Source organism: Aulonocara sp. 'chitande type north' Nkhata Bay, linkage group LG12 (assembly GCF_057382095.1).
Source record: "Aulonocara sp. 'chitande type north' Nkhata Bay isolate Kocher_YH1m ecotype deep benthic linkage group LG12, A_spYH_male_GT1.1, whole genome shotgun sequence".
In the NCBI taxonomy this organism is placed as follows: domain Eukaryota; kingdom Metazoa; phylum Chordata; class Actinopteri; order Cichliformes; family Cichlidae; genus Aulonocara; species Aulonocara sp. 'chitande type north' Nkhata Bay.
Genome location: NC_141355.1, coordinates 28,354,751 through 28,378,166, shown reverse-complemented (window position 1 = coordinate 28,378,166; position 23,416 = coordinate 28,354,751). Strand labels below are relative to the sequence as shown.

Genomic DNA, 23,416 nt, shown 5'->3' with positions numbered 1-23,416 from the left:
GATGATTGAATTCTTGGTCCTTTGTTAACCTGGTCAGTGTTTGTGACCTCATCACGTTTCCTCTAATGTCACCAGACCCAAATGCAATTTTTTGGAGAATGCACTAACAATATATAAAATATTCCCAGATAATCAACCTTGTGAACTTTGGATAAAATTTTCATTTGGCATTCAGTGCTTCAGGGTTAGTCCTGTGTTTTCATGGCAAGACGGTTAGTTTGAAACTGTGTAGAGTTTACATGCTCTCCCGGGTGCTTGGGTGGATTTCCTCTAGTTACTTCACCCAGGTGCACCTCCAGAATTTTTTCATTGGGGTGGCTAGTTGGGGGCCACTAAAAATATTGGTGTGGCACACTAAAAACAAAATTTCTAGTTTTATTATGCTGTTGTCAAATATAGCTTATTATATACCTACTTAATTTCCTGCTATTAAAGCTGATATCACTGAAAATAGTGACCAACATTTAACCAAATAAGATGAAAATAAGATAAAAGATTTGAAATCCATAATAATCTTTTTTAAGTGATCGATTGATTGTTGGGTGCCTTCTGCTCTCTTGTAATCACGTTTATTAACATTATTAGCAACATAGGATAATCTTGGTGGCTGGCCAGTGGCCACGCCCCCCTTGGTGACGCCGTTGACCACCTGCATCTCATTGTCCAGAGATATGTGCTTTAGGTTAACTGGCCAAAGATGTCACTGTCATGAATATTATCCTACCTTTAAAGTTACTCTAATAAGTTTTCAGGACTTTTTAGGGGTAATCTAAGTTCCACTAAGATGAAGAAGATGAAGAAACATCAACTTAATATTAAAAATGGTGATCACAGTAAAATAAGTTCAGTGATTAAGAAAATGCTTGGGCTGACCCCAGTGGATGTGGAGAGAATCACTCTTAGAATGAGGAACAAATCAATAAACGCTCTTTCTTCTTCTTCTTCTTTTTTTAACCCCGTGATTTGCATTTACCCACAGCAAAGTTTGAGCCATCTCGGCTGCTGTAGCAGGAGGAGGAGAGCATGACTGGTCCTTGACGTGGAATATTTCCGTAAAGAGACGATGAAGGAGTAGCAGAGTGTAGCTCGAAGCTATCCCGTTTACTAACCTTAAATCGAGACGGGCTTTAGCCGTGAATCCCGCTCAGATCTGGGTTCACCGGAGCTGACGGACACCAGTCTTTCGCAGACTGATCCCTTTCTCTTCCCCGCCTCATTCTGATCCGCTACAATCATGATAAAAGCCATTTTAATATTCAACAACCACGGCAAACCAAGGCTTTCTAAATTCTACGAACATTATGTGAGTGAAAATTTCTTCTTAATATTTTTCATTTATTTGCTGCACATATGTAAGATTCACGGGTCAACGTGGAAACGGTTAATTTAAAAAAAAAAAATATCACAAGCTGTACAGCTGTGCTGAGGACACTTTTAAAAAAATTCAATCACTGTCAGCATTAATGACACTGTGCTGCACACTGTTTGAATGGGAAGCTGTGGGTACTTCAATAATGTGCAGTTGTTTCAAACTGATGTAGGCTATAAGATGCCACTCTGATCCACGCTGGCCTTTAAAAATATGAATAATTAAACGTGTGCAAGCCGAAGCGAGGCTATCACATTCCCACTGAGGCTGCGTGAACAGGAGTGAGCTCCGTTTTATTCACTTAGCTTATTAAATCTAATCTCATGCAGCCTATATACAGTCTGTGTGATGCACAGCCCGAAGCAGGTTTACTGTTTGTGTCACATGACTGTAATAGCTGTGGCCCTTGTGAGTGACTCGTGCTCAGTCCATCCCATCACTGATGCCATGAGATTATTGCCTGTAAGTTGGCATCACTAAAGCAGGCTACCTGCTCTGTTTAAAAAGCTACAGGGAACAAATGCCAGGTTATGTAATGTCATTTGCTGTGTGAGCTGTGCTGGCTTGGTCTTATAATTGGATTTATACCTCAAGACGGCCGCCTTCTTTTTATGTAGGTATCACAATAACAAGGTTGCACATGCGTTGGTCCAGCTCCCTGAATGAACTCTTGGGGACAAATTGGGGACACACACAAACAAAAGTTGATTAACAGATGAATTGCCAGAAAAAAGTTGAACCTGCTTAAAAATTCTGCACACTTTCCAAGCACCTGCTTTTCACATGTGAGTTTCGTTGCGCTGTTCAATAGTGGATTTAGAAGCACTGGAGATGGATTCAGCTGGAACTCATAAATGCAGATTTCCGATTTGATCTCAGTCTAGATAACTGAATGTTTTTAGGGTAGAACAACATCCCGAAAAGATTCGATTTAAGAAAACAGATGATGGGCATCACCCAGCAGTCTGTATTTAAAAACATAAGTATATACCAAGTGGTAATTTGATTGATTAGTCAGTCTGGCAGTATGCATCATTTTTAGAATCAGAAATCAGAAAAAGCAGAATCTCTAAAAGGGGTTTCAAAATAGAAAGCAGCAAATGAATTTAACCTTATAAATATTTGTTCAGATTCATTTTCCATGTTGCATAATTATTTATTGAGATGGACATTAATGCGTTTGTATTTCAGGAGGGTAAACACAAATTGATTGGATTAGAAGTAGTCCATGTAGATGCCATCTGTTATGTTACCAGTTGAGGTGTCGGCTTACAGGCTGGCTGCATATACAATTTCACACATCCGACTGACTGTGAAAACTATCTTTAGGACTCGGTTAATTGATAAGAGTTTATTGTTAAGCCTCGGTATGTTGTTTGTCTTAGTGTGGCTGTGCCTTATATGTGTGTGTGTGTGTGTGTCTGCGTTGAGTGGCAGAGCTGAAGAGGCGTTGTTCTGGTTGTTAAAGCCAGCCTGCTGGCTCAGACATAAACCCAAAGCATGTGTCCAGTCTGAGAGGAGGGAGAAATATGTGCACATAAAAATTCTCCCTATATATAATTCATTCATCATCAGTAAGTAATGTAAGCCATAACTTTTACGTAGCAGTATAGACTTTTTTTTTGTGCTACTGCTTTTACAAAAAGTTGCTTTGCTTATTTTATGATTTATTTTTTTTGATGAGGACGTCGTGGTTCTCGTGTTAAAGTAACAATGTGCTAAAACATGCTTTAGGAGAGATGTGCAGACCCATGAGTGGAGGCTGGTGGATGAACATGCACTGTGAAAGCTGCACCATTAAAACCACCTGCCTAATATTTTGTAGCTCCCCTTCGTCCAGGCTGTCAAAACAGCTCTGACCTCCAAAACAGCTCTGAAGGTGTCCTGTGCTATCAAGCACAGTGACGCTGACCTCTGTCATATTCCCATTCCAGAGTTATTTTTTGCAGTGTTGCTGAGCACATTATTCTGCTGAATAACACATCTGCATCAGTGAAAACTGTTGCAGTGAAAGGATATACGCTATCTGTTAATGTAGCATAAACATAACTGCCAGCCACCGTTTCCCAGTTGGATGTTGCACAGAGTTTAACACAATGGCTATGCTGGCAAGCCAGTTCCTATAGTGCAACTGGCTGCCTTCTTTCCACAGGTAAATAATGCAACACAGACCTGATGGCACATGTGGTGTAAATGTTCAGACCAGTTCTCCTTTTTACACTGTTCTGTTCTGATCTCATTGCTGGTGGTTTCTGTGGTGGTCTGTGGCTACACAGGCCCCATACAAATAAAGGTTCAACTTTCTATGACAGGCAGCATTAGGGTTGTCAGCATCTTGTGCTGTAGTAGATCTTTTTTGCACTCTTAGGCAGCCATGTCCTGTGTCACAGGCTCATTGGCTGACCTTCTTTGGCCCCCCGTTGGCATACTAACTACTGCATAATGGAAAATGCTGTATAGGGACCATCATATGTAGTTTTGATCATTGTTTTGACTTGCATTTGTCACCATGGTGATATCAATTTCCAACAATTGTTACAGTGGGTGTGGTTTCACCATAACTGGTTAGTCCTCAGGTGGAGGGGGATTGAAAAAGGTGAGTAGGGCGCAGATATTTTCTGGTGGCCGTTATTGATAACGATTTTCTCAGTATCGTAACGGGAAAATCGCTTCACCTGGTAATATTTTTAACGGTTTAAAATTTGAATACTAGTAATTAAAAATCTCCTTCTATAATCTTAGGGTTTCTGGTATGTTTGGCTACCACATGAAATATGTTAACATATATTATCGTGTTATTTATTTAGCCTCCTGTTGGTCCTTAAATGTAACTTATACTGTGTTGCTGCTTGTGAACCTCCAGAATTTCAAATAGATTTGCAGGTTCATGTAACCAGATGGGGAAACTCTCAAACTCTGACATGTTTAAAAGCTGCTGCTGTTTCTGCAATAGGCTCACTGCTCTGCTCTGCTTTGTGACTGTATCATTAAGTCCCATGCTGCACATCACATGACTGATTTTTAGCCAGCTGCATACTGGTCACCCTCTGCTCTCCCTTTACTCACTGAACTGTTAAAGATCCAGAGAGGACGTTAGCACCTTTTGGTGAGACTGTGTCATTGTTAGAGTTGCAGTAAAGCAGATTTTTAGCAAGGTTGTTGAGCTTGTATTGACAGTGCAGAGACTGTCTTTTTAGATCCTTTCTGTGAGCCCTCAATATGATTTAAAAGACAGAACAATCTGATGAAGAAGATTTTGTTCCCTTATTCATTCAAACATGCCTAAGGATATTGGATGCTTTGAACATAATCTCATCTCTTTGCAGAGATAAGCCTCCCTGACATGGTTTAGTAAGAGCCTCTGTGACCTCTGGGTATTGTATATTTGATTTTGAAAAATGTGTTTGTTATATAAATCTTTTATTTTTAGCTACTTAGGAATACACGTATTTAATAAAAAAACAAAAAGGGAGAGGTGAGAGGAACCATTAATATCCTGTCAGACCAGTCTTCTGGCTAATAGTAATGAACTGGCTCACTGGAAGCAATTAAGTGGGCAAACATCACGTTGTTTACTGTCGCTGTGTTTAACAGCCTGTTGTTTCCTAATTCGTCCTCCAGAATGAAGACACAGAGCAACAGATCATCAGGGAAACCTTCCACTTGGTCTCAAAAAGAGATGAGAATGTCTGCAATTTCCTCGAAGGAGGAATGTAAGTTATGAGGTTGCTCGGTTGAGCCTGTTTGTGCATACGCGACTGTGTCTAAATGCTAAAGAAGCAGGCTTTAGTGGAAGTAATCTACTCCAGAAGATAATTGACTTTGACGCAACATTACAGGACTTAATTTCACTCTCCAAAGGAAAGCTCGGAGGGCTGTATGAATGGCAATCAATAGCAACGGTGTTCGTTTGATCTTCATTTAACATTCACGAATGAGGAACTAGGCGTGGAGCTGTGAAACACCACTGCTCGCAGTTGCTCTTGCATATTTTTTTTTTTTGTCTCATTACACTTTGCAAAATTGAAGGGTAATGAAAAAATATCCGTAGCAAAAAAACCTAATAAGAATCAAGTCACTGAATGGAGAGCACAACAAACGCATAAAAAAGCCCACAACCCAAAACTAATTTCATTTACTCATTTTATTTAATAATTGCATAATACCGAGGGAGAGTTCCTACATTTCCTGTTGTTAACAGAAACTGTGATTTCTTATCAAACCCAGCAAGAGGCTGAATAACCACTACCAGTTTCTATCTTTTCACGCTTGTATATGTTGTGTACTACCGTTACACTGACTCATAATAACTGAAAAGATCTTGTTATTTTTCTTCACGTCTTTATCTGTGTTTACTTCATACTAGTTAAATCAGGTCATTCTCAGGGTTCAGAGTTCTCTCTGAGTGTTAAACTCCCCGTGAACCTTGTGCGTACGTTCAAAAGATTAGCATACATTAAGATTCCCTTATCTAAGTGTATAGTAGAGCGTAGTTTCTATGGCATGCCTGACAGGCCTCATTATATATTTCATGAGGAGCAATTTCTCTAATGTTTTCTTGCCTCTTGTTTTTCAGGTTGATTGGAGGATCAGACTACAAGCTGATCTACAGACACTACGCCACATTGTACTTTGTCTTTTGTGTCGACTCCTCAGAGAGCGAACTAGGAATTTTAGACTTAATCCAGGTAAAAGCCTGGGAAAAACAATAATGCCACCGTCTCTTTCACCATAGTTGTCGGTGTGCTTTCAGGATCTTTCTTGCAGACTGTGTTCCTTTAGGTCTACAAGCCCTTTCTTCTATTTTGTTTGCAGGTATTTGTGGAAACGCTGGACAAGTGCTTTGAGAACGTCTGTGAGCTTGACTTAATTTTCCATGTCGACAAGGTAATAAATTCATTTGTCTCTTTGTGATGTAACATGTTTATAATACCATTTGTTTGAGCCTCGGAACGACCTCGACCTCCTATGAAATCAGAAATCAGTTGTAGCCATTAGTGACTCATGTTATGGTACAAAATTTGATAACCTGCCTTGTTCCATAACATGTTGTGTAGCGGCATTTTTGTTCTTATATAGTTAATTCAGTGTTTAGGGGACCGATTGAGATTGAACTGTAGTTTGGCTACAAATGTTGTCTATTCACCCTCATTGTTTTGTTTGATAATTCAGGCAATCCTGCTTTGGTTCTGGTTAAACTTGGTTAAGGGGGAGCCACAAAAACCAGAAGAATCCCTGCATTGTTATTTTAAGAATAAAACACTTAGAAAGGTCACATACTTTACTTTTATATTTAGCAAAGAAAATGGGAAATGGGTGCAAACTTGGAAATGAAGTATGTGAGGCAATAACAGCTTTGAAAATTGATATTTGGTACAACCTGAACTCTCTTAGACAAGCTTTCTTTGAATTTCTTTAAGGAATCTTCAGCAATAATTCTCCAGGCTTCTTGGAGGACAACCAAAGCTTTTATTTGAATGCTTTCCAGATGATTTTGCATGGTGGTTCAAAATTTGATGGTGATTTTTTACGTCCAAAATTCCATCAATTTTGTCAAGATCCAAAGCCGTCACAGAGCCTCCTCTGTGTTTTAAAGATGGCTTTTGACACTCACTGTTGCACCTCTGTGCATATTGATGAGAATTGAATCAGAAATGTCACATTTGGATTTATCACTCCATCAGAACTGTTGCCACTGATTTTTAGTCCAGTTCTTGTGCAGTTTGGCATACATCAGTCTTTTCTCCACATTTTCCTTCCTTATGAATGGCTTCATGGCAGCCACCCTTGCATTCAGACTGTTTCCGATGAGGCTTTGACAAACAGTAGATGGATCAGGCGAAGGGCCAGATGTATCAGTCAGGTCTTTGTTGGATTTTTCCCATTTCTTTATCCAGGCCCACACACCATGCCGAGACATGTCATGTTGATACAGAACAATACACAGAATAAGGGGTGTCTCAAGACTTTCTCACAGCACTGTAATGCTGCAGTATGAGGAAAAAGTTTTGCGTGACGATTAGATTCACGTCTACCGGTAATTCCTCTCAGGTCCACAACATTCTGGCCGAGATGGTAATGGGTGGGATGGTCCTGGAGACCAACATGAATGAAATCATCACGCAGGTGGATGCCCAGAACAAGATGGAGAAGTCTGAGGTAAGCGTGACCCTGACAGTTCAACTGTATGTCTTGATGCTACCGCCAAACTCTGAGGTGGTGTATACAGTATGCAGGCATGTGTGTATGCTGCACCCTGCATGCTATTCTCCAGTGACCTTGTGGATGCTCCCTACCCACTCTTGAGTGTTTGTGCTCTTTTTTTTTTTTTTGGTCTCTTTTCCTGCTGCTGCACTGCTCTCAACTCAGATCAAGACTCAACATATTCTCTCCTGTATCTCTCAGTATACTATACAGCCATAGTCATCACTTCTACCATTTCTATGAAGACTTAACTGTACCATTTTCCAAAGCACCTCCAGATTCAGTGACCATAAAATCAGCCATATCATCTATATTTGAAATACAGTAGTGAAAATATGCTGGTTCCAGGCTGTGTCTTTATATGCTCTTTATTTTAGAAGAGAATGTGAAGTTTCTGCGCTGTCCGTGTTGTAGTAAATGCTTTTCAGACTTGTTTTCTTGCATCTACAAGCCAGTGTCCTTGCTTAGATAACTGCTCTATGCAAGGACATTGCTTTGCTTTGCACACAGCTTTTGCTAGCAGAGAAACATTCATTTTACGAATTGAAAAGTTTAATTTGACAGACAGCCAGAGACAATTTTATGAAATCACTTATTTGCAAAATAATGTGGATTGTAGCATCTGATAGTCCTAAAATCGAACTGCACTAATGATTTGGCCCTTTGTTTCCAAAGTACTTGCAGCACGCTGCAGTAATGTATCAGCATTGAGTCAGAGTTTTGGTGAAATCCTGTTTTACTCTTACAGCGAAAGTCACAAAGTCATACAAATTTGTTTCTACTTTGTTTGCTTCCTTGACAAACTGAAGGGTTTCATGTTCAGGTTTTTAACTGGCTGATTAATTGTGTGCTCTAACAGTAGATTTCCTTTTTTTTCTTTTTTTTAAAAAAGTGTATATATTTTTTAATAATCTGAGCTGCATTGTGTGATTTTAAGCAGACAGACTCTTCCTTTTCGATTGACCTTCTGTAAGCAGATCTTTTACTGTTCTACGATCATCTGAGCTGCTCTGTCTCTTCCCTCTTGGACCTATCGTAGACCACAGAGTTCGTTTATCACACTGATGCTAATTGAAAGTGGCACCGTTCTATTATAGGTCAGTCTCTGGAGACCGAGGAACGAGCCGTTCTTCTCCACGACTGGCAAGGAACGATTATGATATTAATCGCATTTCAAAACGCACGTTCTTGTCACGTAATATCTCTATATTTCGCAGCTATACATAATTGTAGTATACAGTTTACAGTTGTGGTGTATGATAGGTCCTATCACTTTTTTTCTGTGGAGATAAACTGTAATTACTTTAATCTGCTTTAACATTCCTCATTCCTCTTTTTCCTGACCCTGTCCAGTTCTTTCCATTCTTCTCTTTCTCTCTCTCTCTTTACAGACGTTTATCTTTCAGTCTACCAGGCAGGACAGGTAGACACAGGTACTGCTAAATTTACAACCAAGTACTGTAACCTTAACTGCAGTTTACCACCCCCCCCCCCACCCCCCCCACCCTCTTGAGTCTCTTCATATGGCCCTCCATGTTGAAGTAAAGTGACGTCACTAACATACAGTAGGAATCTTTCGTGGCAGACCCAAAAATGTTTCCCTCCTTAATCAGGAACAAAAACGGTCGCGGTCGTTGAAATTGCAGTCTAGAGATGTAGTAGCATGCTGTCTTTCTAATAAAAAAAACTAAATAAAAAGATAAAAGTTTTATGTGTGAGTGGTTTTTATGTAGCAGGTGGATAACTTAGCTTTGCATAGATAGAAACAAAGAAATGTTTTACCTTGTCTATGTAAAACCAACTAGTATCTCTAAAGGTCACCAAAGTGCAGTTTGTCTGGGATTGTATACTGGGCTATTCGCTAAAAAGTCTTGAGTTCTATTTTTATTTGGAAAATGGGATCTAGGTGCAGCACGGAGAACTATTGTTAAACACCAATTTTTGCTTTGAAGCAAAATATAAAGAAATGAGGGGTGGCTCGAGACTTTACTGTAGGATTGTGTGTTGCGCAGCAGAAACAAGATAATAATAGAAGTCCAAGCCAAGAACATTTCTAGCAAAAATGTCCCTTTTTAAACAGTGAAACATTGTTTTTACACATGCACAGCGAGCTTTGGAGGAGCTTGAAGGTGAAGCACAGAATCAAACTGCAGTTATGTGACACGAAGCTGGCGTTGCTATTTCTGTGTGTGTTCGTCACGCAGTACTTTATTAAAAACCCACTATAATGGATTTGCACAGCAGGCCTTCAGGCGACCTGCTGCAAAGCAACAAAGTATCCTTCACTGTTAATGCCGAGCCAATTTGCTGGCTCAGCATTCCTTTCGATTAACAACACGGTTATCTTTCCGTCTAACACAAGTCTCCTTGACTCCTGGCAGAGGGAGGGACACCCCCTAAGACAAACAGCCTATTGAAATAACCTTATGAAACATGAAGTGGATTAATCTCCATTCCAAGCGTACCTTGCGTGTCAGGCTCTGAAATTATTTACAAGGGTGTTCATTTCTAGCGAGGCAGCGATCATGCAGTTTTCTATCCTTTTGGTCATTTTTGGGTCTGTCTTTCAAAGATTCAGCTGGGGGTTCTCTAACCGCACTGATTCTCAAATGTCTGCTCGTACTTGAGACAAAAACATCAAATCATTCAGTATTCAGATCTGTGTTATTGATCATAAAAACTATACTTGGCTGGTTTCTTCCCTTTAAAAACGCTCAATTTCTCTTATATAATTTCACATTGAGATTCATTGTGTTAGAGTGAAGTGCCTCCTCTGTAACTGAAAACAGATCTCCCATTGTAGTTTAGTGCTAGTAGGCTTACAGCCTTTTCCTATCATCAGTAGTTAACACAGCACACATGCAAATGACACACTATTTTTTTTTTTTTTTTTTTTTTTTTTGTTCATATGTATTTAGACAGAAAAATGTTAGCTACTGTCATGTGTAGGCTCCCAGAGGTAATTCAACTCACTAGAGGTATAGTATCACCTGTACTATTACTCCTAAAGCAAACATTGTACATTTTCTGAAATCTACCCACCTATCTATCCGAACATCATTACCGTCTTCATATCAAAATCCATTCTTCTGCTTTACCCAATTCTCTCCTTCCATTTTAACCTTATCGGTCCTCAAGAGTCCGGTGGGTTCACTTTCCAAGCAATGCTGCCTTTTGTCCATTTGATGAATGTGAAGTAGTGCTCAAAATCAGTGAATGGTGTAGTACAGTATGTCCTCACCGTTGACGCATAATTGGCTCTGGTTGTGATCCAATCATTCTCGAGAAAATAAGAAAAATAATGCATGTGCGTATGAAGCTATGAAGGCATCTGAATGTACATTTGCACATGTTGTCTGTCTCAGGAGCTGTCAGTGCTTTTGCATTTTGTCAGCAGTTGATTGTCTAGTACTTTGTTTAGCACTGTGTGTGTCGAGTGTTCACTTTTCAGTGTCTCGTCCTGTAACGGCATGTTTTCTGCTTCACTGGTTTGTCTTATCAACCCTCCTTGTGTGTGTTTTTTGTGTGTGTGTGTGTATAGGCCGGTATTGCAGGAGCGCCCGCTCGTGCCGTATCAGCTGTAAAGAACATGAACCTCCCGGAAATGCCCAGAAACATCAACATTGGTGACATCAGCATAAAAGTGCCAAATTTACCCTCCTTCAAATAGTGGCAGCGAGATCCCGAACCTGCAGATGTCAGCCAATGTTTACAGTGATGCAATCTGTTTACCACAACCTCAATTCACCAACTTTTATCAAAACTATAAATCTTCAAGGTACTGTGTGATCTGACACTCCTTGTACGTGTGCTTTCTCTTTCTTCTTGTGTTATTTTTCTCAGTTTGAAGTAAAAGTAAGTATTTATTTATGAATGGTACATTCCTTACGCCTCACTGAAGGTTGGCTCATGACTTTCAGCTCACTGGAATCGGCTAAAGTGTTTACTTGAAAGAGAATTGCGTGGCAGGAAGTGACCTTTTGGGGCAGTCTTACGAGTTTGTTTTTTTCCAGACTAAGAGAATCAGTCAAGTAGAAGTGAAAGCAAAAATATTTCGAATCCAAAATTGGAACCAGTTTAGTACAGTATTGAGAGATTTAGGGTACAGAAGATTATTATGTTGAAGATATGCTGTGTGACAGAAAAATATATATGAAATGATTTTTCTTTTATTTGTATGCAAAGTATTTTTCAAAGATTCACCATGTCTTACCAAATGATGCTCTTAATTTTTGTGTGTATATGACTTATTTTCTCTTCTTTTTTCAACATAATAAACGTCAAAACGAAACCTGTGTGCTTGGCTTACTTCATTTTTATAAAGATCTTATGTCAGCTGCTCCTGTTGGGAGTCACCATGGTGGATTATCTGCCTCCGTCTCACCCTATCCCGGTTTCTCCTGGCTCGGCCTCCTGTCTTTTTGCCAGTGCCACTGTCTCCAAACCATCTATCACAAGAAGTCTCACTATCATCTAGACCTTCCCTTTCACACTTGTTCCTCCTGCTACAAATCACCCCTGATACTTGGCTAAATATGTATGTGGTACATTACATTTAACTAAATGTTTAAAATAAATATGCTGCCTAACATTTATTACAAATTCTCAGATCCACTGTACTTTACTTTTGTCAAGTCAACTCATAAAACATTTTTGGGTTATCAAATCTTAACTTTAAACCACGGAGGTGGAGAAAAAGAACAGTGCAATGGACAATTTAAAATAAATTTGGGACAAAAACATACAAAACTCACCCAAAAACCTTCTTATCCAGTATGTCGCGCCTTTATTGCCTAAAAACAAGTTAAACAGAAAACTAAAACCAGTAAACTAAAATGACGTATTATCATGATTGTATTTGGGCTTTTATCAGAACAACAGTCCATTTGCAAGGGGGAGGTTTAAAAAAAAAAAACCCAGCAGAGCCCTAAATTTGTTCTGGTAAATGTCAGATAAAGCATAAAATACATTTTATGTGCTTTTGCCGGGTTTTTTTTTTTTTTTCTTAGCGCTTTTCTTGCAGGACAGGCACTGATTTGTCCAATGCTGATTCCGTAGTGACTAGAGATTCACTGTGCGCAGTTTTTACGCAAAACAAAATCTCACAGAAACTTTATTTTGCAGAAAGTGACATGATGACAAATGTCAGCAGTAAGTTTTCGTTTTTTTTTTTTAATGCAAGTAAATGATTTCCCTCCATCCAGCAGGCTAACAGCAGCCAGCGCGGATCCACTCTCTGCCGTGACTGCGCATCTCCGCGCAGCTTTGACGGTCACATGACTTGTCTTGTGACAACAGGAAGCCGGAATGTCAACAGTGTGAGGATGCTGCTGTGGCTTTGACGCTTTTCAATTCTTCAAACACTATTTTTAAGGACGCAGACTACAATGACTTCCATTATAAAAGAAACACAAAGGTGGGACCCCCCATGTAAAAAAAAATTACATGTAACGACATTTTATCTTGTAGCAAAGCCTGAGCTACCTATAGCATACGAAGGCATGCCGAAAGTCGATATTGTAATTTGTTGCATTAATACATGTTAGCAAAGGGTATCTATATTTATCTTTTTTACATTTTGGTGAGATTGAATTGCACAAATGCGCCTTCTTCCATTTTAGCCTTACACGTTTGCTCAGTCTGGTATGGTAACATTAGCAAGTATGTTGGTGGGCTGGAGTAAACGAGTCATACTTTGGTACAGTGGTCGAACTTATGCGCACAATGACTTAATGACACTTAAGCAGTGTCTTTGTAGAATAAAAATACTACTGGGGTGCCGGGTTAAGTAAAATCCCACAAGGATATATTTAGAGTTAAGTCTGTACAAGTTACTTAAAGTTACTTATGCTTAAAAAACAAAACTACTATAACTTGAAACTGGGCAGAAGTATTGGCCGCCTTTAAACCACTTAATAAGACAGTTGAAATCATATCATGTAATCGATTTGAATAAAAAAACTTTTACCCATTTAGACTTTCTGTTACTATATGTAGTATAGCTGCAAGAGATTTAAATATATTTTTTAAACTTTTTGATGAAAGAAAAGGCCAGTTTACGATCAAGATAGATTTAAAAAAACAAACCCTAAACAAAACAAAAAGGCCTGAACCCCTGAATCCTGCAATAAGGGGATGTGGTGTCACTACTATGCTGTTTGGGGTATTTTTCTTGCAGGTTTTGAATCTGGTTGTGAAGCAGGATCGCTGAGAAAATGGTTCTAACGGACATAGCCTGGCTGGTTTATCTGCAGCCTGTCTATTAGTATCGCAGTTTATAACGACTAATAAATTAACATTGAAAGAGTAAAGAAGAGACTGCTGAAACACCCTTCAACCATATTATGAGTGTTGATGTTGCATAACTGGTCCACCCGAGGGCACTCTGCAACTTCCCTTTTGGAAAGAAATACAAATACTACAAATGAGCCAAACTGAGTGTAAACGAGTACATAAATAACTACATACTATAAAAATTAGGGAAATATGTTTATGTTTAGTGGGTCTGAATGAAAAAAAATATCAGCCAGTATTTCAGCATGTTGGATTTTTAAATAATTGATTATCTGTATTTGTAACAGTCTTAATATTCCCGTTTCCATCAGGCTTTACTCTGTGATAACCTTTAGCCCATGTAGCCCAAGAGGATAGATCTCTTCCAGGAGCCAGTGCACTCAACCATAGATAGATGCACAGATGTCTGTCTATCTGGGATATTGTGCAGTATTAAATAAAACAATGGGAAATGATCTGGGAATAATATAACAGAAAAAAAAATCAAATTTGTAAACTAAGACTTTTCATTATTTCATGAAAGTTAATTTCATGGTATTGTCTCTTATAACAACAGTACATAAACATCTGGCAACTGAGGAGACAAGTTGTTTGACCTTTGGGATTTTAGCTGCTCAACAGTCCTGAGACTTTTTTGCCGTATTTTCTAAATCATGATGCTCCAGATGTTTTCAGTTGGTGAAAGTTCTCTTTTACTACAAAGCCGTGCTGTTGTATTAAGTGCAGTATTCAGTTTTCCATTGTCATGTTGAAATATGAGAAGGCCTTCCTTGAAAAAGTCATCATCTGGATGGAAGCATATACCCTTCAGCACTGAAAGGTATATATGGGTTTAGACATTCCAGATGTGCAAGTTGCCGGTGCACATATGCACACACATACCATCAGGGAAGCAGGCATTTGACCTTAGTGCTGATAACAAGCTCATTGATCCTTTTCTTCTTAGCCCAGATGATGTGGCGTCCATGTTTTTCCAAAAAGAATTTCAAACCTGGATTCATTAGAGCAGTTTTCCATTTTGTCTCAGTCGATTTGAATTAAGCTTTGGCGCAGAGAAGATAGCAGCATTTCGGGATCATCTTAACATGTGAATTCTTCTTATATGCTAGAGCTTTAATCTGCATTTGTGGATGGCATGGGAACTGCATTCACAGACGTATTCTTGAGCCCATGCAGTGATTTCTATGACAGAATCACGCCTGTTTTTAATTGTCCCTCGTGCACAGAGATTTCTCCAGATTCTCTTTGTGGAGATTGGTGAACTTCTGCCAATCTTTACCTCTGATAGTCTCTGTCTCTCTAAGATGCTGTTTTTGTACCCAGTGATTTTACTGATATGTTGCTAGTAAACCGAAGTAGGTGCGTAATTTTAATTTTGAGCTAGATGCTCAAATGTAGTGATGAAGAAATGAAAGACCTTTAAATTTCAGTTATTTTTTTACAAGAATCATTCATGCATCTGTCTGGCTTAAAAACATGAAATAAATTACAATAAAATCAAAACACATTATTATTAGTATTGTCCCAGAATTTTACATTCACTCTGTAGTACACAGCCTCATTTTACGCTGCTATGCACTCTTCACACTACAGCTGATGTTCTTTTTTACCTTGTGAGATCTGCTACTTTGGTACAAAACCATCAGGACTTTATGAGATCTGAGAATGTCCTACATCATTGTCATTAACACGTGTGACTCTTATTTTTTTCTTAAACAGCATAAAAGAAGCAGTGACTTTCATCAATGCAATTGATGTGAACAAGTTCTCCAGACTGATCTCCCGCATCATACAGAAGCTTCATCTGAAGGTATGGAGACTGCACAATGTTATCTGTGCCAAAGATGAGAGGCTTCGCAGCACAGCTGTCGTGCATGCATAAAGACTTACTGGAGCATCGCTCACACTTGACTCTAATTAATGCACATGCAGACCTGGATCTGCAAATCTTTCTGGTTTGTCACAAGATTGACTCGTCAAACTAAATGTTTTATTCAAGGGACTCTTTGGGTGGTTTCTTTATTTTTTTTGAAGTGCTAATAGGAGGCAGTGCAACTTTTTAAAATAATAATATTTAATGAAATAGATATTTTGACATGTATCAACAGGCGATCATATTATTTAATGTTCTTATGCTGCAATTCAGCCTAGCGGATGAATTGTTTTGTTGATATTTATGAAATTAGAATGAATATTTTAACTCCTTGTTAGTTTATGCTTTGTTTTTTATTCATACAGTAGCAGTTTTTCAACCTTTTGCATGTCTGATTTCAATTGCTACAAGCCTCAGTCTATCCATGACCTACCATCCACATTAAATAAAGATTAGGGGCTTTATTTACTTAACTGGTGGCACAGTGGTACAGTAGTTAGCACCATTGGCTCACAGGCCCAGAGAGAACTTGCAAACTCAGAAGCATTCAAACCTGTGACGTTCTTGCTTTGTGGGTTATGTCCAGGTACTCTGGATTCCTCCAAAGCCATGTTCATGTTAGGTTAGCTGGCAATTCTAAATTGGCCGTTGGTGTGAATGGTTTTCTCTCTGTCTCTCAATGTTAGCCCTGATAAACTGGCAACCTATCCAGGATGTACCTCCTTTCTTACCCTATGACTACTGAGATAGGACATTGGCTTTAGCTGCTATATGACCCTGAATTGGATAAGTTGAAGAAAGCAGAGTGACAAGGACTTAACTTTGGTAATTGTGATACTGCAATGTTCCACATTTTGCTTTAAAAATATCCAAAATAAAACTATAATAAAAATCTGTTTGTTGACTGAACTGACTGTCACTCACGAGTGGCAGCAGAGGAGCTGCGCGCAGCAAAACAGTGTGAGTAACATGAGATTAATACTGTATGTTGCTTATGAATATAAGCTCCTTTCAAGGAAAACCTTTGTTGTTGTCAGACTTGTCAGATTAACACTGACACCCACATACTGTGTTTTAAAGCTAATTCTGAAAATGTTTTGATTGTCAAGCAGACAGTGTCTTTTCATTCATATATTTAGTTATTATTTCAGGATGCTTTTACATTGCATTGGATTTTTTTCTACACAGGGAGAGCGGACGTTCAGTGAGGAAGAGGAGGAAAAACTCCAGGCTGCTCTCTCATTGGATAAAAATGCTCTCAACCTAGTCTTGGAAACTTCTGCCTTTATATTAGAGCAAGTGAGTGGTCACATTGTTTTTCCTGCAGTGCACATAAAAAGTGACTCAAATGATGCACATTTTGCATATTTTCTAAATATCTTAATATGAGGAGATTGGCATGGAGTGTGTACTGTAGCTTTTGAATCACACAGTGAGCCTATTTCTCCACCTGGGGTCACTGTTGTGTTGCGAGTAGTTGTATTTCCAATGTTGTGTTTGGTATTAGATTAAATGGATTGTTCTTTTATAACTGTAACTGCACAATAACCCGATATAAATGAATACATTTGATGCTGATTAACACATCCTGTCCTCTTCTCTCATCACCTTTACTAGGCAGTGTATCATAATGTAAAGCCAGCCTCTTTGCAACAACAGCTGGAGATGGTCCATCTAACCCCAGAGAAGGCTGAGGTGTTCTCTCAGACCTGGGCAACTACTGGACCCGAACTGGTGGAGAAACTGAAATGTAATTTGTTTGCCCCGAAGAAGGTACAGTCTAAGTTTGTTTTTTGTCCTCGTTAGCATCAGACTGCTTATTTTTATTTAGCAGAATATACACAGCAAACCCTTTACAGTTTGTTATTTATGTTTTACAAACAATATATCCAAACAAGAGTTTTACCACTGATGCAGAAACTACATTGCTTGTTTACGGTGCTTGTAAACCAGTTATTCTTGCCATTCATGCACCAGTTGTGCCTGTGCTGGTGTAAATGAGAAATTTCAGTTGCAGTAAGTCTGTGGAGGAACAGTAAAAGCAAGCAACACTGTACACAGTGTAATATTTTGGGAACATTATTAGTGTTGATATACCTGAACTTTGACTACACCTGCTATAACGTCTTTAAAACCCAAAGCCGCCCGTTCTATTTTATTTTCATCGCGAGCCGAGTTCTATTGAATTCATAATGTGATACTGAATTGAAAATAAGCATCAGACTGTCCACATTAAGACTGACCTGCTTTTGTGTGAATTCTTTCCAGCCATATGGATTACAAAGACTTCTTTCAAAGCTCACACAAGTTGTTTCATTAATTTCTAAACTTGTTTCGCTCTATAACTTGATTAAAGAGCGACACTTCAAACAGCATTCCTTTCAGAGACGAGGGAATTAAGATCAAACGCGGAATAAATACTCAGCATGCACATTATGCTGGGGCCGTTGCTGTTGTCAGACATTTATATGTCTCACCTGCTCATGTCTGGCAAATCTTCCCCTCGCTCCCTAATGAATTTATACATGGAAGGATGTGACAGCTATTGATCCTTGAGAATAGAGTCGTAATTATACTAATACTGTAATAATTAAATTAATATGTTTTGTCTCACATGCACATTTGAGATTAAATTGAGTCTCATATTCATACACACCATTTCTATTCAGCAGGCATCTTGTCATTTCTGCCACATGCTCATTGAACATAAAGCCATAAATTTCTTATTTCTTGCTCAATATCAAAACTGGGTGTGAAAAATAAAGCTGCAAGTATTAGTCAACCAACTGAACGTTAACTGGCATCGCTTTTGATTAAGCAATTAATTGCGCGTATCAAAGAATTTGTAGAGTTCAGCCTCTGGAATATCAGGACTTGGTTCTTTTTTTTCTTCACTGATAATATCACAATTGTAAATGCAATATCTTTGGTTGGTTGGACAAAAAGCTGACATTTGAAGATCCCACCTTGGGCAATTATAAATGACATTTTCCACTGTGTTCTGGCATTTTACAGAGCAAACGACAAAACAATCAGCAGATGAATCAATAAGGAAAATAACTGCGAGATGTAGCTGTAAGCTCAGTGCTCGTGTCAAATATACGTGTGTGTGTCATGATTGACAAATTAAGTAAATCGTTTTTTGAATGCACAGCAGAAACGAGCAACGGTCTTACAAATAATCACAGACCGCATCACCCCAGCGATCTAAATAGTTGTGAGAACTAAATACCAAAATAATATAAATGTCACACATGTGGGAACAGGACCTCAAGTTAATCTCTATGCTTGCTACTGGCTGTTGTGTGATTGAATGGGCTATTTGCTGTTTTAATTAAGAATTAAGAATTTTTCCTTCATGTGAGGTTGTCGGGACAGTTCCTTTCATTCCCTGTTTTTTTATCTAAAAATGAGCAAACTGACCGACGATCAAGCAGAAAAAGCAGAAATGTGTTAGAAAGCAATGCCTATGTAATGTACTATTAGAATGCTCATTTATTTTGACCGATCTTATGCAAGATAATAAAATATGCAGGTGTTTATTAAATGTATTCAGATTTATTCCTTTACATGTAAAGAAACTTAAAGACCAACGACCGCAGAGTTGTAATGTTTATTCCTGCTAATTTGAATGTTTCTGCAGTATAAATAAACGTATTTCAGTCCTTCCCCACCTCACACCTGTGCTGTGATGCATCCACAACCAATAAGTCACACATGGTTTATTATTATGGCCTCTCCCTGCATCATAAAACACTTAACTGCCCCGCCTTGACTCACCGCTGCTAATCTATCACACTGCTTCAGCTGACTGGTGAAGTGTCTGTCATTAAATCAGCCAAGCAGGTGGGGGAATTGGTGAGGTTGGTATAAGGAGACGCTGCAAGTTTTACAAGTTCACATCACATCACGCAGACCGTCTTTTTTTTCACTTTTGTTGGAGAAAAGTTTGGATGAAGGGATAAAGTAAAAGTCTACACAAATGTGTACAAATTTGTCCTTGTAACAAAGTGATATGGCAAAATGTTAACACGAACAGATGAAAATATTGAAAAAATATTGAAATATTGAATATGCAATGCTGATTAATTTGACTAATAAGTGCTTTGGAAATATAAAACAGTAAAAAAAAAAAGAGGGAAAAACAATGAGAAGGAAATGAAGGATAATAAAAAAATCAGGTCAAAAGTACCAAGATAATGAGGATGAGGCAGAAGTAATAATAAAATAGCAATTATTTTATGGGAAAAACACTTTTTTAAGTCTTTGAAAAGCTGCCTGAGGCAGTTATTAAACTGAAGTGTGAGGCTTTATTTTTACGGTTATGTTAATTCTAAAACTCTGTTTGTGTGTTTCAGCTGGAGTATGTTGGCTGGCAGTTGAACCTGCAGATGGCTCAGTCCAGCCATGCCAGACTGAAGTCTCCCAGTGCTGTCCTCCAGCTGGGGCTCCAGGGTGAAGACTCTGAGGTATGGACACATACAGACAGTCTGCTTTTCTTATAGCTTTACTTATCTATTGTAAACATCCTATTGGCTCCAAGACTTATTGTGCACTTTGATCACAGAGCTGTTCTTTGTAAATGTCAATTAAGAGGCACCATCAGTCTTTCTCTGTTCTTTTGCTAATCCCTCTGGTCTCTGTCTTGACCCAGAGGTAGACTTGCATCTAGCTCCAGGGTAACTGTAGTGTATGGATCAGAGATCAGGGAGCTTGTTATCAGAAACCTCGTGGGTCCTTTTGTTCTCTTGAGAGACTTATTGTGTGGTTGAAATTGGTCAGTGTGTTGGGGCATTGTTTTGTTACCAGCACTGAATTGTTTGAATGCCCAGCATCTAAGCTCTGGTGGAATATGATTTAGTCTCGGCGCCTGCCTTATTGAGGTCACTAGTGAGTTTCTTCATTAAGATTCTTAATAGGCAAGTTTTACCCACAAATAGTAGGACAAATAATTAAGCAGAAATCTAATTAACCTTAAATATTTTCTCTTCTAAAGGAAAACTCCAAGAAGCATGAGCTACATATTGTTTTGACCTTTTGTTTTCTATCAAAGCATTTTCCTGTTTCTATTTATTTTTATTCAGAGTTTGTTTGGATCCCAATTAGCTAAAACCATGTACTTACTCTGATAACTGAGACCTCATGAGCCTCCCTCACTCATTTATTCTTTTTCCACTGGGAGAGGTAGAGCTCTGTAGCTGTAGTGGAAGCAATCAGAACTCAAAAGACAGTGTCTTTTTAACATTAAATGATTTTCAACCTTTGAAGTTTGAGATTTAATTGAAACATTTTCTTGAGTCTTAATGATTTAATTCTCCTAACAAGCTCAGCCTCAAACATGAACACATACTTAGTGAAATGTTGTTGATTTTATTTTATTTATTTATTTTTGAGAAATACTTGAAATGTATTCTGCCGACTATGAGTGGTGCACACGACTTTTGTTTGTTGGCACAGATACTAAAAATTGATTTTTGGTCTTTGGGCACTTGAACGGTTTCTTGTAAAGCAGTTTTTGTCTCAGAATGGTGAGACTGATTATCCCCACAGCCTGGATAGTGGTGTTCCAGCTGACTAGTCAAGTGTCTTTCTCGCACACTGCTTTGTATTCAGACCCTAGAGAATGTCGGCTCAGTCTGAACGTAGAATTAGGCATGACATATTCAAATTGCTGTCATCTTAAATGCGGCCCTATAGGCGTTAGCCAGAAAAAAATATGTGTTTTGCTTTATCTTTGTGAATGCAACAGCGGTACGTTATTTTATTTTTTTGTGGTTTTCTTCTGTGTTCTCCCTAGGCTTTGCAGAAGAGGTATTAATTTATTTAAATCCACTTGCACAATTTCCCTTGTGGGAGGAGATAGCTGGGGGGCTAAAACAAGGCTGGTTAAAAGTGTAACTTCACTGAACATCATTGAGGTGCACGTTCACCGTTGACCTACAGGGGGCACTGTTGCCTCACAGTTTGGTAAGCAGCCCTCAGGGGCAGTGAAGTGTCTGAGATGGATAAGATTCCTCGTTTAAGTTTGTATTAAGGTACTTTGAGCGTGCACTTTTCTTTTAAATTTCCATTGGTGCTTTCTGATTAGAGTTTCTTGACAGTAAGTTTGTTTGCTTCCAAACTCTGAGAATCCCTCAGTAAAACTTTTGAGATGTCAAAACACTGCAATGACAGAGAAGTAAATTAGTTGTGAATAGAAATGAAATTCTGCTGCAAGTGTCATACTAATTACAGCACAGATTTATAGCACCGTCACTGCTGGCTGTCTAATGGCGAGGGGAAGGGAAAACAGCAAATGGAAGAAAGCAGAGAATTAAGAGGTGACAAGGACAGAAATATTGAAATATAAAGGTGAGAGAGGGAGTGAAAACAAGTAAAACAATTAAAGAGGATAGAAATACTGAAGAAAATTGGGATCAAGAACAGAAAGCAAAAGATGTGTAAGGGGATGGCAACAGTGGCACTTTGTGTTTTATTGATTGCTTGGAACCTAAGTGGAGAGTAAGACTCTCTCATCCGACTGGCCTCCTACTTCATTAGCACTCTTCCTGAGGAGGAGGACTGCCAGGGGGCTTCACATCTCATTCTCCAAACTATATGTGACGTACAGTGTATCTGCAGTAGAGTGGATAAGATGTTAGATGGCATACTTGAAATTAAAAGTGAGTGGAGTGGATTTTTATATTTGTTTCTGTGTTTTATTGAAGTATATAATATCAGGGGAAGATCTTCATAACACCCTCTGTCTCTAAAGTGTGTGGACCAACACGGAATTTATGGATTATAGTTTCTGTTTCAATAATTGTGTGACCTCACCCATGTGAGATGATATTTTCCTCATAACTGAATTTGTATCGGGTTTGGTGAAAAGTTGCTGTTTCAGATATGAAAACCGAGGAAGCACTGCAGTACATCGGCACAAGGCATAAATGTCTTCTCATGCACTCCTTAATATTTCAGGAGTGAGAGCTCTAGTTTACCCTCATAAGGACCGGTGAGATTGGCCTCGTTCAGTGAAGGTATGACGCAAGACCTGTTGCATTGTTATCCCAGTGGGGAGGGGGCTGAGACAGAAAAATGACTTGATTGATCTGCTGTCAAAAGGAAAGAAAAGTTTGGGGGAAAACTTGATGCGAGCAGATGATGGAAGGGAGAAGATCAGGATGCAGCAGAAGGTGATAGCAAGGACAAACAATAGAGAAAAGACTACAAAGAAAACTCGAGAACGGCAACTGAAAGATGAGAGTGAGAATTTGCTGAAATTTTTTATGCAGTTTGCATTAGGCTATGTGAAGTCCTCTTAATAGTCGTGTGTATGGCATGCGACTTTACAACAGGAAGTGTTTCTGAGCTTCTGAGAAACAGGAATGTCTGCTTTTATCTGTATTTCGAGAAGGTTTTTGTTGGCATGCTAGCTAGACTGCAGATAACCCGATTAAACATTTCCAGCTGCATAGACCTTGAGATATAAATGCATAGTTTTTTCCATTTTATGTCAGAGGTGTGTTGTTTGTGAGACTTTTGCCTTTAGAGAAATAATGATGTGTAAAACAGATACTGGCTTTCTACCCAGCATCTGCTGTATGCATACTGGACTGCTTGAGTTTGTAGAACCAAATGGACATCTCCCTTTCATTCTCCAAGTTACTGACTTTATCCTTCAGTGCAAAACTTTT

At 38.8% G+C, this 23,416-nt stretch overlaps 2 protein-coding genes across 3 annotated transcripts in view; both read left to right on the top strand.

Annotated features, from left to right (window-relative positions):
* Positions 1-991: 991 nt before the first annotated feature.
* Positions 992-11,868, top strand: ap3s1 (adaptor related protein complex 3 subunit sigma 1). Of its 2 annotated transcripts, XM_086314810.1 has the most exons (7): positions 992-1,303; positions 4,991-5,082; positions 5,946-6,057; positions 6,185-6,256; positions 7,421-7,528; positions 8,965-9,006; positions 11,115-11,253. In XM_086314810.1, exons 1-6 carry the CDS (start codon positions 1,235-1,237, stop codon positions 8,998-9,000), a joined length of 489 nt encoding a protein of 162 aa, XP_086170936.1. In that variant the 5' UTR covers positions 992-1,234; the 3' UTR covers positions 9,001-9,006; positions 11,115-11,253. The 2 variants fall into 2 exon arrangements, with proteins under 2 accessions (XP_086170936.1, XP_086170935.1); XM_086314809.1 differs by lacking the exon at positions 8,965-9,006 and having other exon boundaries at positions 995-1,303; positions 11,115-11,868.
* Positions 11,869-12,842: 974 nt separating this feature from the next.
* commd10 (COMM domain containing 10) overlaps positions 12,843-23,416 on the top strand; it is a 66,530-nt gene continuing 55,956 nt past the window's right edge. The window contains exons 1-5 of the mRNA XM_086312940.1: positions 12,843-12,989; positions 15,587-15,677; positions 16,929-17,039; positions 17,358-17,513; positions 20,099-20,209. Coding sequence (XP_086169066.1) covers positions 12,961-12,989; positions 15,587-15,677; positions 16,929-17,039; positions 17,358-17,513; positions 20,099-20,209 — 498 coding nt within the window. The 5' untranslated portion in view covers positions 12,843-12,960. The remainder of the gene's footprint in view (positions 12,990-15,586; positions 15,678-16,928; positions 17,040-17,357; positions 17,514-20,098; positions 20,210-23,416) is intronic.